Raw genomic sequence first — 16,363 nt, 5'->3', positions numbered from 1 at the left:
ATAATAACTTGATTCACTATATATTTGTGTTGTTTACGTTATATGCACCTACTCGCTGATTGCCAAAAAAAACAGAAATGTGATGCAGTTTCACTCACCACCTGCGGTTTTGACTCATGACCGGGAACAAACAAACTGCATCCACTGTTTTCTTAATGCTGGGTTATTTGGAAAGCTGAACAAGGTTATCTTTCCCTCACAACCAGAAACACACTTATTTAGTGACATTGTTGATTTTGTGGTCTAAATGACAGCGCTGCCAACGGCTCCCGTAACACGAATGAAGCTTGTTGATGGGCACACATGCGCATCTAGGAGAAATGCCCCTCTTTATGAAGTCTTACAGGGCCAAACTAAAAAAAAACCTTTCTGAAACTTGTTAGAATCCTGAAGGAGTGTATTTGGAACAGAAATTTTCCGTCATATGTCCAACTAATTTTTAAATTTTAGCCATGTTTAGCATGAGACTCCAACTCTTTAACAGTGTACAAAGCATCCGGAAAGTATTCACAGCGCTTCACTTTTCTTTATTTATATAGCGCTTTTAAAATGAAGATTGTTTTAAAGCAGCTTCACAGTGTTAAACAGGAAAATATTGCAACAAAATTTGATTCAGCTGTACAATCGTTCTGGAGAAGATGATGATGTTATCAGCTCATTTCAATTTATCATATAGCAAATCATTCCACATTTTGTAATGTTACAGCCTTATTCCAAAATGGATTAAATTCATATTGTTTTCCTCAATTCTACAAACAATACCCCATAATGACAATGTGAAAGAAGTTAGTTTGAAATCTTTACAAATTTATTAAAAAATTAAAAACATAAAAACATGTCCATAAGTATTCACAGCCTTTGGTCAATACTTTATTGAAGCACCTTTGGCACCAATTACAGCCTCAAATCTTTTGAAATATGATGCTACAAGTTTGGCACACCTTTTTTGGGCAGTTTCTCCCATTCTTCTTTGCAGGACCTCTCAAGCTCCATCAGGTTGGATGGGGAGCGCCAGTGGACAGCCCTTTTCAGATCTCTCCAGAGATGTTCAATAGGGTTTAAGTCTGGGCTCTGGCTGTGCCACTTAAGGACATTGACAGAGTTGTTCTGTAGCCACTCCGTTGTTATCTTGGCTGTGTGCTTAGGGTCATTGACCTATTGGAAGACTAACCTTCACCCCAGTCTAAGGTCCAGAGAGCTCTGGAGCAGGTTTTCATCAAAGATGTGTCTACATTTCTGCTTTCATCTTTCCCTTAATCCTGACTAGTCTCCCAGTTCCTGCCGCTGAAAAACACCTCCACAGCATGATGCTGCCACCACCATGCTTTACTGTAGCCAGGTCTCTACTGTATTGGCCAGCTGATGAGTGGTGCCTGGTTTCCTCCAGACATGACACTTGCCATTCAGGCCAAGGAGATGCACCTGCGCTCAATTTTCAGTGTCATGGCAAAGGCTGTGAATACTTTGATTGTGATATACTGTGAAGGCTGTGTACGTGTGATTTTTGTAGTTTTATATTTTTAATACATTTGCAAAGATTTCAAAACAAACTTCTTTCGCATTGTCATTATGATGTATTGTTGGTAGAATTGAGGGAAAAAAATAATTAAATGAATCTTTTTTTGGAATAAAGCTGTAAAATAAAATGTGGGAAAAGTGAAGCTTTTCCACATTTTGTGAAAACTTTCTGGATGCAGTGTAAATAAGTGCATAAAATAGCATTGACATGTTTTTTTTGTTTGTTTGTTTTTTCAGTTGTGTTACGACTACAAGTTTGATCTGGAGGATGATCAGCATAAAATCCCTTGTACCTGTGGTGCCGTCAACTGCAGGAAATGGATGAATTGAAAGACATCAGCAAAAAGATTGAGAATTAATCAGCATATGCATTCCTTTTTATTTTTTTAGGCTCAGAAAACATTTTATTACTTCAATTCTGATTATATATAACATACAAAATGTTAGGGCACAATTTAGACCGCAGAACTGTAAGGGGTTTTAAAGGCATAACTGCCTGGTTTTCAGAACGTTAAACCAACTCTGTGTTGGTTCAGTGGGCGGATGAGTTGATGTAGTTTATGATTGAGCACCTTCACCTAAAATATAAACAGGCTGCACACTGGTAACTCTGAATTGCAAAGACAATGTAAATGTATTTTTTTCCTGCATGAGAGACGAGACAATGGCGAGCTAGGCGAATGGTATACAGGATTTTCAGGTGGGCTTAGGCTTGAATGTGCTGGCCACAGCCTTATTTAGATATAAAGAGGCAGGTCCTCTGGGTAAATATATATATAATATACAAATATATACACATAGTTACAGAAATGTAGACACCACTGAACAAGGAATGTACTGAGAAGACTTCCTTAGGGATAAAGCTAAGGGAATTATTAACTTGCACTAAAACCGAAAGATACCGTTTAAATACTTGATTCCATGAGTCAGTTTATTTTTTTCTTTTGTTTTGATTTCTGTAAAATAAGAGACGGCTTTTGTATTTATTATTGATCGAAGCTATTTTTTAAAGATGTGGAAAAGCAGAGAGTCGAGCTGCTGGGAAAGCCTGCCGATTGGACAGAACGTTACTTTATACGATGTGTAAATATCCGTCTATAAATGAAAATTTTTAAATACTCGACCAAATGTTACCTTAACTTTATCATAGCTGTCTGGGTGACCCTTTGTTTGTTTTCAAAAAAAAAAAAGAAGAAAAAAAACTTAAACTTAAAAGTATTTAAGAAGGATGTCAAGATATCATTTTGAGAGTATATTGTATAAAATTGTACAGAATCTGTAAAAATGAAAGAATTCAGAGTATTTTTGTTGTATTTAGAATGTAGAATCAATATTGTCTAAAATGATCTGACCACTTGAAGAACTGTTTCCTTACTTTTGCTTTCTTTGCCATTTTTATATATTTTTGCAGTCAAAACGAGCACCAATCATGCCGAGGTGATTGTGGCATCTTAATTCTGTTCATCAGATTAGTGTGTGCTGTGAATTTCCATTTGAAGTCACCCATAATGCATTTGATAGTTCCCCATATCGAGCACGAGCTGTTCTTAACGCTCCACAGCATAGACTCACGTTTAGAACTTTAGAGATGAAGTTCAATGCCTTTCACATTCAGAAAAGTCGATGCATAGACATTTAATGAAATGTAAAGTATGCTTCTTTCTTGTTTACACTTAAAGAATAAAGTAAGATTATTATTTTTTTTGGTGTTGGTTTGTGGAAAAGTAAAAATCATGGTATGATGTCACAAACTCACTGAAGTTAATGAAATAATTCAAACCTGGTAGTGGCACTTTGCAGACCAGTTTGAAATGAAGTTTTTCATGTGCACAACTAATGTGGACTGCAACTGTTGGTATTCTTAAACAGTCCTGAGCTTGTAATATACATGGCATGATGTATTTTTTCAATTTTCAAATAAATCAATTGTACATAATTTCTGAATGACTGGCTGTAATATAATTTATTTCTTGGATATTGTTTCCCTTTCTTGTACAATATTCGAACATTTAACAGTATTTGTCTTTTTCTTTTTCCTGTATAGTAGTATCCAATGTTAAAACATTTTTTTTTTTTTTTTTTTGGAAGTATACAATGTGTGGGTTTTGGAGTTTGTGGAATCAGATTTAGAATCATTTACAAAAACAAAATAAAATATTTTACATCATATTCCTTTTTCTCTGTTCATTATGAGGTTTAGTCAAAAGGGTTTAAGTTCAAGACTATATTCAAATGGAGTCAAGCACTAAAAGAGGAAAGTTCTGTTGTATCATCATGTATCTGTTGTAACTAAGTGGCATCCCATAACATTAGTACAAACTATTCTAGCATCCCTCGTTCATGAGGTTCATCCCTAGAGACTCCTGGCCATAAATTTAGGTAGGGCAGATTATGTGTCTTAGCACTAGTTTATGATTACTTTTGTATTCTAATCGCTAACACGCGTAGCCTGACAATCCAGACCCATATCAAGATGTTTGGTCTGGAATCTCACCATAGAAAGGGCTCAATCCAAGGGGCGGGATAAACGGCTGTCTTTCGAACTCCCTCTGCACGCGATAGGATAGCACTACAACCAACCAGAGCAAAGAAGGTGAAACAGAGCTTGTTGATAGATTAAACATTCGCCGTATCTGGTCGGCAAAACTCCGAACACATCTTCCCTTTTTTAAGAATGACTTAAGCGCCGTTCTTTGTAAGCCTAGAAATCTAGACGCACCTTAGCGGCAGCAAATCTAATCTGCCACGAGTGTCGTCTAGTAACTCTCAATACCCTTCTGAGCTGTAAACGCCAAACTCTTGTCGGGCCAATCACATCGTGTATAGAGTCGATGGGCGGGGCCATAATGACAACGGCCGAGTTGCGCTTGCGTGCTTCTAGTAAGTACACAGAAACTGGCGAACGGCGGTCTTTCGAATCAGCTTCGACCGCGACTCTGGAAGACTTGGAGTTAAGCTTTTCTCTGAGAAAAGAACAAAGAACGGCACTGAAGTCATTCTTAAGAAGAGAAGATGTGTTCTGAGTTTTGCCGACCGGATACAGCGAATGTTTAATCTATCAACTAGCTCCGCTTCACCTTCGTTGCTCTGGTTGGTTGCTCTATCCAATTGCGTGCAGAGGTAGTATGAAAGACAGCCGTTTATCCCGCCCCTCGGATTGAACACTGTCAATGGTGAGTTTCCAGACCAAACATCTTGATGTGGGTCTGGCTTGTCAGGCTAGTTCTTTGTTCTTTTCTAAGAGAAAAGCTTAACTCCAAGTCTTCCAGAGTCACGGTGAAAGCTGATTCGAAAGACCGCCGTTCGCCAGTTTCTGTGTTTACTAGAAGCACGCAAACGCAACTTGGCCGTAGTCATTATGTTAAGCCCCGCCCACCGACTCTACACAATGTGATTGGCGCGACCAGAGTTTGGCGTTTACAGCTCAGAAGAGTATTGAGAGTTGCTAGACGACACTCACGGCAGATTAGATTTGCTGCCGCTAGGGTGCGTCTAGATTTCTAGGCTATAACACATGTAGACCAGTAAGAGCTGTGCGTGTGATCTTCTATCTAGCATCAAGAGGCGCAAGTAACTGATGGGAGCGTGCACACCGGAAACCCCTAAAAAAGGCTATTCACATGAGCATGTTTAAACTAAAGGATTTATTCTTTCATTAATTTGACACGCTACTCCACATAGGAAAAAGGAACAGACATGTCAACTGACCTGATGCAGACTTAATATACACCAAGCTGAAGCGGATTGATGTCGTCTGGATTGAGGTTTACGTAAGGGTAACATGGAAATAATTAGGCCAGCATGAAAGCTGCAGTTCCATTTTTCACCACAGATTTACATCGGAAAATTCAAGCACCAGCTGCCCCGCTTATATCATACTACGCACCTGCCGAAGCCATATGTTAAGCTTTAAAGGAAGTGTATGTAAGACTGTGGCCAAAACTGGTACCACAATGACTTTCAAATGACTGTAGAGCGGTGTATCACCTCACCCCAACTCGAGGTTACCAGATCGGCTGCAGGATCAGCAGGAACGTTTGTAGCTGCAGCTGTGGTAACTAGAGCAGAGCTGGCAACCCGGATGCTGAAACACTACTGACAGAGGGAATGAGGGAATGGTTTGCATAAATAGGGGAGTGTCATTGTGCATTAAGATTAGCGATAGCAACAGCAGCAGTTACAGCCATAGTTGCCAGGGTCGCGGTTTTCCCGCACAATTGGGCTATTTTAAAAAAGGAGTTGCGGGAAAAATTACGGAGCCGCGGGTTGCGGTTTTTTGGGCTACAATTAAAAAGTACCGCGGCCGCGAAACAATATAAAAGAGCCAAAGAAAAACTAAAATGGAACGGTGGGTATTGATCCCCGGGAACGAATTCACTTGGCAACAACCGCACGTGAGTAGACACGTCACTCGAGCATTTCACAAATCAAGCATCATCACGTCACATGAGTTATGCCTTTGGTGGTTGAAGGATCGGTTCAGTTGTCCGTGGATGAACAAGCAGCACTATAAAATATCAGGTAAATGGAGAAAACCATCACCACGGATGCTTTCTCTCTTTAATGCTGAAATCTATTCAGCACCACATGAGAAGGGTGGGAAGAGAGCATAATGTCTAAAAGAAGACAGCCCTGAGATTGTAAACTTTAACGTTACACACACACAATTTTGGAATCGACTATTTTGATTGTTTTTGAAATAAGTATCTTCAACAAAGCTGCATTTATTTTATTAAAAATAAAAAAGTAACGTTGACTGTAATATTGTGAAATATTATTAAAATGTAAAGTAACTGTTTTCTATTTGAATATAGAAAAGTGTAATTTATCCTGTGATTTAAAGCTGTGTTTTCAGCATCATTACTCCAGTCTTCAGTGTCACATGATCCTTCAGAAATCATTAAAATATAATTATTTCCTCCTCAACAAACATATGGTTATTATCAATTTTAAAACACTTTTAGGATTATTTAATTAATAGAAAGTAAAAAACAAAAACAAAACAGTATTCATCTGAAATAGAAAACTTTAGTAACATTGTACTACCGGGGGTAGGGGGTGGGTAAACAAAGAAAGAATACATTTATTCAGCAAGGATGCCTTAAAAATTAATTAAGTGACGGTATAGACATTTATAAAGTTGAAAAAGCTTTACATTTCAGATAAATGCTGTTCTTTTGAACTTTCAGTGTTTTCAACACTGATAATAATAAATAATTCTTGAGGAGCAAATCATCATATTACAATGATTTCTGAAGGATCATGTGACACTGAAGACTGGAATAATTCAGCTGAAAATTCAGTTTTGAATCACATAAATAAATTGCATTTTAGATTATATTAAAATAGAAAAGTTATTTTTAATAGTTATTTATTTTATGTAAAAATATTTCACAATAATACTGTTTAGCTGTATTTTTGATCAAATAAATGCAGCCTTGGTGAGCACAAGATACTTTTTTTTTATAACAATCAATTTTATATATTTTTAAATATATATATGAGTTTATTTGTAGGCCCTTTGTGGGAATCCAGTGGTTGTCTAATCTGATTGGACACTGAAAAATTGGGCTAGTTTTCATTCCATTTGGGCGGGTTTTGAGTTGTCATTGGGCTAGAAATATTTCTGGGACCTGGCAACCCTGGTTACAGCGGTTCTGAGACATGTTCTTGGTTCACGTTAGCATTGTTTACAACAGTGAGATTAAATGAGGGATGAGTACAGCGAATGAGAGAGCTATGAGTGGCGTGCAGCAGAGATCGCAAATCATTCAGCTCTTCAAACCAGCATAATTCAGTGAGAAATGAAAATAAATGTTATGCATGACGAAATATTTTGCAAACGTGATAAAACTATATTTGTCCAAATATGCACGCTGTTTGGCAAGATGAACAACGTGCCGACGTGATAAGAGAACGTGAACCACCCATGCGATGTGATAGAGATGTGTAATTCTAGATCGGGGTAAAAGCGAAGGGGTTTGAGGCTTCATAGTCTCGACCGCGCATCTGAAGCACAGAGCGGCGCGCGCTGGGTTGCCGTGACGATCCGCGCGGTCACTCGGCAGCTAAATCTATATTTGTCCAAATATGCACACTGTTTCACTAAGAGCCCGAACACATGCGGTGTAGTGCATGGCTGTGACCACAAATAAAACGGAGAGGACGTGGCTTTTGTTCATTATCCTACAGACTGGTTATTTTGCACTCCTGACAAAAATTAGGCAATGCTTGCAGGTTCGGCGTGCGATTGCTCAAGTTAATTTTACTTTACCGAGCCTTTGATGCAAAGGCTTCCACAGACGGCGCCGGTTACAGCTTGCTCGGCGCCCTTTACGTTATTTCGTATCAGCACAACGCCTAGCTTTCCTCCGTGACTTTTCCGCACGCTGCTTCCAAAACTTCCCCACCATATCTCTACAATAATGATGGCATACGAGCCTGACAGAAGTGACTGTCTCATGCATATTAACTAAATTATCTTGTACGCATACTACAGTGCAGGGATTGGACTGAATGAGCTTCATGTCATGAATATATATCGAGAATTGCTCAGAGCGGTCGACGTCAGCATGTGCCCAGCAGCCCATACTTGGGCCGAAAAGGCCGCGCCGACGTCAGCATTTGTGACGTTGCTCCGACTAAGCTTTTCAAACCGGAAGACAGAAATCGCTCTGAAAAATGCAAAAATAACTATTTTCACATATGAATACCATTAATGAGTACTCTTAGTGTTTTCAATGATGTGCAGCCTATATCTGTTTACATCTCAAAAAAAGTGTTTTGGGGTTTCATGACCCGATCTTTTGATGGCGGCAGATGCTGGTTCCCCATCCCTTCTCATCCTCCTGGACTTAACTGCAGCTTTCGATACAGTTGACCATATCATCCTCCTTCACCGTTTACATTCCACCATTGGTCTCTCTGACTCGGTCCACAACTGGTTTTCTTCTTATCTCACTGGGAGAACTGAATATGTTGCGTTAGGACAAGCTACATCCCTGTCACACAATGTCACCTGCGGTGTCCCTCAAGGCTCTGTGCTCGGACCCACCCTGTTCATACTCTACATGCTCCCTCTTGGCCGTCTCATCAACCGGCATGGGATTTCTTTTCACTGCTATGCTGATGACACTCAACTTTACTTTAGGACAAGTTCATCTCCCTCTGCTGACCTCACACCATCCACTTTGATCACTTGCCTGGATGAGATAAAGGCGTGGATGAAGCAAAACTTTCTGCAGCTAAACAGCTCCAAGACTGAAGCTATCCTAGTCGGCACTCCACTTCAGGTCCAGAAGTCCGTTATCACCAGCATTGCTTTCTCTGATCAGGTCATTCCTCTTTCCATTTCAGTCACCAATCTGGGGGTCAGAATGGAATCACAGCTTACTTTTGAAGCGCACATCAAACACCTGTGTAAGACCTCCTTCTTCCACCTCAGAAACATTGCCAAACTTCGTCCCATTCTATCACTGGCTGATGCGGAGAAGCTTGTCCATGCCTTTATCTCCTCCAGGCTGGACTACTGCAATGCGCTCCTTATTGGCATCCCTAGCAAAAATCTCCAGAGGCTGCAGTGTATTCAGAACAGCGCTGCTAGGATCCTCATGAGGGTGCGCAAATACGACCATATCACCCCCATTCTAAAATCACTCCACTGGCTTCCTGTGTCGTTCAGGATCGAGTACAAAATATCGCTCCTTACCCACCAGTGCATCCATGGTGATGCTCCCTCCTATCTCAAGGAACTCCTCACCACACAAACAGCCACTCGTAACCTCTGCTCTGTTTCGCTGTATCGCCTCAAAACTCCCACAGCCAATCTCCGTACTATGGGGGATCGGGCCTTCTGCTCTGCAGCCCCCAGTCTGTGGAATGCTCTCCCTGACCACCTGCGGACTCCACAGACTATAGATACTTTTAAGCGTGGTCTTAAAACCCACCTTTTCAGCAGAGCTTTTAATTGACTTGCTACTTCTTTATTTTATTTTATTTTATTTTTCAGTTTTATTTATTTATTGTTGTTGATTGGGTTTTTTTTTTTAAATTCTGTAGCACTTTGAGAGTTTGTTTAATATAAAGTGCATTATAAATAAAATTTATTATTATTATTATTATTATTAATGTCTAGTGACATATCAGGACCATTTTATGATTAATTGACATACATTTCTTAACATACAGTTCCTTTAATATATCCTGCTCACTTTCTGACTTAAAATCAATGGCCCCACCCCCCACTTTTTAATCCTTTTTTATTAATTGTTATGCAGCACAAATCGGATAAGATCCACAAACGTGTAAGCAGGAAAAAAAAAAAAACACTTGTATTCCAACATTCTCAGATTAGTTTTAGGACTAAAAATAGAGGAATGGAAATAAATCTGATATAAATTGGATACATGCATTTGCGTCTGCCATGTAAGCGGACAGGTTAGATATTCCTGTCAATTTGAGGCAAACATAATATATTGCGAAAAGTATTAGGACACCTCTCCAAATCACTGAATTCAGGTGTTCCAATCACTTCCATGGCGACAGGTGTATGAATCAAGCACCTAGTCATGCAGACTGCTTCTACACACACTTGTGAAAGAATGGGTCACTCTCAGGACCTCAGTGAATTCAAGCGTGCTACTGTGATGTTGCCACCTGTGCAATAAATCCATTTGTGAAATTTTGTCACCACTAAATATTCTACAGTTAACTGTTAGTGGTATTATAACAAAGTGAAAGCAATTGGGAACAACCGCAACTAAGCCACAAAGTGGTAGGCCACATAAAATCCCAGAACGGGGCCAGCGCATGCTGAGGCGCACAGTGTGAAGAAGTTGCCAACTTTCTGCAGCGTCAATAGCTACGGACCTCCAAACTGCATGGCCTTCAGATTAGCTCAAGAACAGTGTGTAGAGAGCTTCATGAAATGGGTTTCCATGGCCGAGCTGCTGCATCCAAGCCTTATAATTACCAAGTGCAATGCAAAGCATCGGATGCATTGGTGTAAAGCACGCCATCACTGGACTCAGGAGCGACGTGGTCTCGGAAGTGATGAATCACGCTTCTCTGTCTGGCAATCCGATGGACAAGTCTGGGTTTGGCGGCTGCCAGGAGAACAGGGGCCTCATTTGTAAAACTTTCCGTAGATTTCATTGTAAAATTGTACGTATGCACAAAAGCTAGATTTTGCACACACAAAAAATCAGATTTATAAAACCATGCGTATACCAGAACTGCGCAAAAATCCCTTTATAAATCACAGCCAGCAGCAGATTGTGTGTACGTGCTTCTCCACCCTGTCTCCTCCCCTTACAATGCCTAATTTTATTATGCATGACCTCATCTGCATATCATTTGCATGCATATTCCCATCCACGTGACACCATGTTTAACACTGTCAAAGGTAAAAGACATTAAAAAAATATTAGATACGGACTATAAATGCCATTTTTGCCTTACACATTCCATTGCTGAATATCATTCAATATCATTTTTATGTTGCAGAATAAATATATCAAAATATCCATAAAAATGTAATTGTATAAAATACTTTATTTTAAATAAAGTCTTATTTTAATTAAAAATATTTAGTTAATTTTAACTTTACACACAGTTTTGCTGATAAATGAGACAAACAGTTTGCTCGTTCTCTTCTTATTCTGCTATTGGCGTAATCCTCCAACAGTGCCAGCAGTGCCATCATGAAGCATTACATTGTTAGGCCTAATTATGAACCTGTATAGGCTAGTAGTAAGTAATCCTCTGGGAGGTATGAAAAAATAGTAGTTACTGATTAGCTAAGAGTGAACTACTGCATTCAACTGAGTGCTATTACTTATACAGCGAGTTACTCAGACAATTTTAAATGAAATACACAATTTATTCCAATAAACTGAGCTTTTCTCATCTGCAACGTGAACGCAGGAAGGTTAGTGATTTAGGCTAGCATTCACATCACCGCCGACTATATTTCACTTTCCATTCATCCTGAATGTCTTCACGAAGCTAAGCTAAGTTCCTTTTTAACGCTATCAGGGTATGGCAACATGCTTGTTGCTTAAGGCCACCACTTCTAATCATTTTCAGTAAATGCTTGTGCTAGACTATGCGATCATATTGGCAAATGTGCGTTAAATCCAACATGTCCTCCAACCAATACGCCTCTATAGGTTGTTTGTCACTTCCTTGAAATACGACCCATTGGAGCGTTTACTAAAATTGCGCCCCTATCGACAATATTTTAGTTAATGAAATACGACGCACAGGAGCGTTTTCTAAAGTTGTGCTCCTATTGACAGCAGGACACTTTGATTTTAAAGCATTGTTTCCTTTTATTTGCTTAATATTTCAGGTTTTGCATAGCTCAGTTAGTAAAGCATTGCACTATACAACAACAACATGTGATCATGCGATCGAGAGTTCGATCCCAGGGAACACGCATGCTCATAAAGTGTGTATTCACTATAAATCACTGGGTAGGTTTAGGGACGGGGTGGGTGTAGTTGTACATTAAAAAATATATATTTTTGCTAAATGGACATATGATAAATGGTCAAAAAAGTCCACACATTGCATTACAATGAATATGCATTTTGATTGGTAACGATAGTCATATGTCAAACGTAACACGACACTGTCATTATTTTTATGCCAGCTAGAGGGCGCATGACTTTAAAACGTAAATATAGGTCGGAATAAGGTGCTTGAAAACGAACTATAGAGTCTTTGGAGGACAGTTGGTTAAATCTGTTGTCATTGGCAACTTGTTTGTTGCTGTAAAATGTCAGGTTGCTTTTGTTTGTTGTGGTGCTTTATAACGTATTCAAGTAGCTTACGGTGAGGGACAGGAATAACCAACCATTCATGGTGCAAACAATCTGCTGTAATGCATCTCTAAAAAGATAATAGTTAACTCATTGTTCAGTTGAGTCAGTTCAGTGTTGATTATGTTATCTGTATATTAATTCTTAAAGCTATAGATGCTATTTGGAAAAGTGTGTTCTTTAGCTGTAATGCTGTTGGAAGCTATAGTGCTTTTTGAAACATGCTTGTTCTTAAAGCTATAGTTTCTGTTGGAAGCAGGTGTGTTCTTAACGCTAATTGCTTTTGGAAAGACGCTTCTTTCGACGCTGGAAAGACGCTGGAAGTTCTTTTTAGTTGCCATTTGAAACCTGCTCACTCTAAAAGCTATCTGGTTGCTATTGGAAACATGCTGGTCTTAAGCTATAGTTGCTATTGGGAACACAATCATATTGCACATGCTGTGTTTATGTTAACATGCTTGTGGCTTTAGCTTATTTAAGAATATCAATAACATGTTGTGCTTAAATACACAGTTGTTCCGTTTCACAGCAGAGATCTCTGGAGTCGTGGGGGTCATCGTCTTCTCCTTCGGCCGATAGAATCACCTCGACAGGAGCAGAATCATGATCATAAATGAGGAAGCACTCACTGTATTTCATTGCTTGCTGCATCTATTTGGAGATGTTGCTGCAGGGTCTATGTTTCCTAGACCAGACTACTAGGTTAATACTAGTTCTGTGATTACAACCTGCTTGTTCTATGGGATTTCGCTGCCCCAGGGGGTGTAAGTTTACCCTAATAGATGCCATACATTGAATTTAAATTTGGCTACCCCAACATGCATGGTAAATGGACTGCATTTACAGTCTTGTTCAAAATAATAGCAGTACAATGTGACTAACCAGAATAATCAAGGTTTTTCGTATATTTTTTTATTGCTACGTGGCAAACAAGTTACCAGTAGGTTCAGTAGATTCTCAGAAAACAAACAAGACCCAGCATTCATGATATGCACGCTCTTAAGGCTGTGCAATTGGGCAATTAGTTGAATTAGTTGAAAGGGGTGTGTTCAAAAAAATAGCAGTGTGGCATTCAATCACTGAGGTCATCAATTTTGTGAAGAAACAGGTGTGAATCAGGTGGCCCCTATTTAAGGATGAAGCCAACACTTGTTGAACATGCATTTGAAAGCTGAGGAAAATGGGTCGTTCAAGACATTGTTCAGAAGAACAGCGTACTTTGATTAAAAAGTTGATTAGAGAGGGGAAAACCTATAAAGAGGTGCAAAAAATGATAGGCTGTTCAGCTAAAATGATCTCCAATGCCTTAAAATGGAGAGCAAAACCAGAGAGACGTGGAAGAAAACGGAAGACAACCATCAAAATGGATAGAAGAATAACCAGAATGGCAAAGGCTCAGCCAATGATCACCTCCAGGATGATCAAAGACAGTCTGGAGTTACCTGTAAGTACTGTGACAGTTAGAAGACGTCTGTGTGAAGCTAATCTATTTTCAAGAATCCCCCGCAAAGTCCCTCTGTTAAAAAAAAGGCATGTGCAGAAGAGGTTACAATTTGCCAAAGAACACATCAACTGGCCTAAAGAGAAATGGAGGAACATTTTGTGGACTGATGAACTCATGAAGAGGACATGCCCTTGAAACGGTTGTTTCAACAAGACAATGACCCAAAACACACTAGTAAACGGGCAAAGTCTTGGTTCCAAACCAACAAAATTAATGTTATGGAGTGGCCAGCCCAATCTCCAGACCTTAATCCAATTGAGAACTTGTGGGGTGATATCAAAAATGCTGTTTCTGAAGCAAAACCAAGAAATGTGAATGAATTGTGGAATGTTGTTAAAGAATCATGGAGTGGAATAACAGCTGAGAGGTGCCACAAGTTGGTTGACTCCATGCCAAACAGATGTCAAGCAGTTTTAAAAAACTGTGGTCATACAACTAAATATTAGTTTAGTGATTCACAGGATTGCTAAATCCCAGAAAAAAATTTTTTTTTGTACAAAATAGTTTTGAGTTTGTACAGTCAAAGGTAGACACTGCTATTTTTTTGAACACACCCCTTTCAACTAATTGCCCAATTGCACAGCCTTAAGAGCGTGCATATCATGAATGCTGGGTCTTGTTTGTTTTCTGACAATCTACTGAACCTACTGGTAACTTGTTTGCCACGTAGCAATAAAAAATATACTAAAAACCTTGATTATTCTGGTTAGTCACATTGTACTGCTATTATTTTGAACAAGACTGTATATGCTTTCAACAGACCCTAAGGCCAAAGCGCTTTACATATTGCCTCACATTCACCCATTCATACACCGACGGCGGTGTCTCCCATGCAAGGCGCCATCCAGCTCGTCGGGAGCAGCTGGGGTTGGGTGTCTTGCTCATGGACACCTCGACACTTGGTCAGGTGGAACCGGGGATCGAACCACCAACCTTCCGGTTTGTAGACAACCTACATGAACTGAGCCACTGCCACCCCCTTGTCCTTGCTGTGGCTTGGGATGATGCTTCCCCCATAAGATTGGGGGGGGAAAAAAGCTCTGGATGAGTTCTTGCCTAGAAGAGAACAAACTCCAAACTTCTAATCACAAATCATCTTTGACGATAATGGTCCTGACAGAAACACAGTAATACACAGTCATAGTCAGTGTACCAGGCATAATTAACCACTAGGCATTTCCACATCTTAAATATCTTCTGGGGATACTTATAATTCATGTTAATTGCTGTTTTCTAAAGAAACAGACTGAGGATATCAGTGTCATCCCAGCTCATATGATCTTATTTGGCTGATTCTATTATTGAAGTTACATTTGGTGGTTCAAAATCCATTCTTTTTTTCCCCTTTGTTCAAATTGGTTGTATTTTTAATTATTTTAATAATGTGTTACTCATTGTCATGTATCACATATGTTACAGATCTTAACAATATAATATTTTCTTTACAAAGTGTCTATAGCTAAAAGTCATCAATCAATCAATCAATCAATCAACTTTATTTATATAGCGCTTTTACAATGATGATTGTGTCAAAGCAGCTTCACAGTGTTAAACAGGAAAATATTGCAACAAAATTTGATTTGGCTAGTTTGATTTGGATAGTTAATAGAATTAAATATGAATAAATTTAATTTAAAAATAAATATTAATAAATGTAATTTGTATATTTAGTTAGTCATGATTTATTGTTGTCCAAATTAATAATAATAATGACTTTTTTTATAGAACCTTTAAAAATGGCATCTCAAAGCACTGCACAGGAATAAGATCAAGTAAACATTCAAATATACAAACAATGCATTATAAGTTAAATACAAAGAAACATACCAATTTAAAAACATACTATCAAAAAGTTAAACAAATAAATAGAAAAATATAACAATTGCAAAATAATCAGGTAAAAGCTACCCTAATTCTACAACATTACATGTTTTTATAAATAACTTTTGTCACATAAAAATGTGTCCGTAATTCTTGCGTCAGTTCTGTTACTGTGTGCCTTTAAATGGTTGTAATTGTTTCCAACAACTGTGACATTCAGGAAATTGTCACTTTCCCTCACTGATAAGATCCGAAGCACTGAAATGTATGTGAACTCTCTCTGAGAAAATATTGGGGTTAACAGTTTATGACCCAAGACCAGTAGTGAAAAATGAAGACAAAGAGTCAGGAGTGCAATTATTATTATTTTTTACTTACTTTTTTTACAATAATTTGCAGTTTCAACAGCAGAAGTCAGCTTAAAGTCTCACAAGGAGTTCATAGGCCACCCTCCCTCTCTGACCGTCTCGTTGCCCTTCCCTATTATGCATACAATTGTCTCAGCAGTTACACTGTTTAAAAGGTCTATCCACGTCATTACTGCAAAGTGGATGATTCTGATTGGCTCAGAGAAAATGCACAGTCATGGTAAATTTTCACACATTGTCAGTTAATCAGATGCACGTGTCCATTGACGTGTCACTTTTTGGCGCTTTTACCCCAGAATTAGGCCTGTAGTGACCTTCTGGGTCTGGAG

General features: G+C 38.9%; 1 protein-coding gene across 1 annotated transcript in view; it reads left to right on the top strand.

The window, feature by feature from the left end:
• Nucleotides 1-3,687, top strand: part of kmt2ca (lysine (K)-specific methyltransferase 2Ca) — a 196,490-nt gene extending 192,803 nt beyond the window's left edge. Inside the window, 1 exon segment of the mRNA XM_067434810.1 lies at nucleotides 1,756-3,687. Coding sequence (XP_067290911.1) covers nucleotides 1,756-1,848 — 93 coding nt within the window. The 3' untranslated portion in view covers nucleotides 1,849-3,687.
• Nucleotides 3,688-16,363: the final 12,676 nt, after the last annotated feature.

The sequence above is a fragment of the Pseudorasbora parva genome, chromosome 24 (assembly GCF_024679245.1).
Source record: "Pseudorasbora parva isolate DD20220531a chromosome 24, ASM2467924v1, whole genome shotgun sequence".
Taxonomy (NCBI): domain Eukaryota; kingdom Metazoa; phylum Chordata; class Actinopteri; order Cypriniformes; family Gobionidae; genus Pseudorasbora; species Pseudorasbora parva.
Note: the sequence above shows the minus strand (reverse complement) of the source record. Positions and strands in the feature narration are given on the sequence as shown.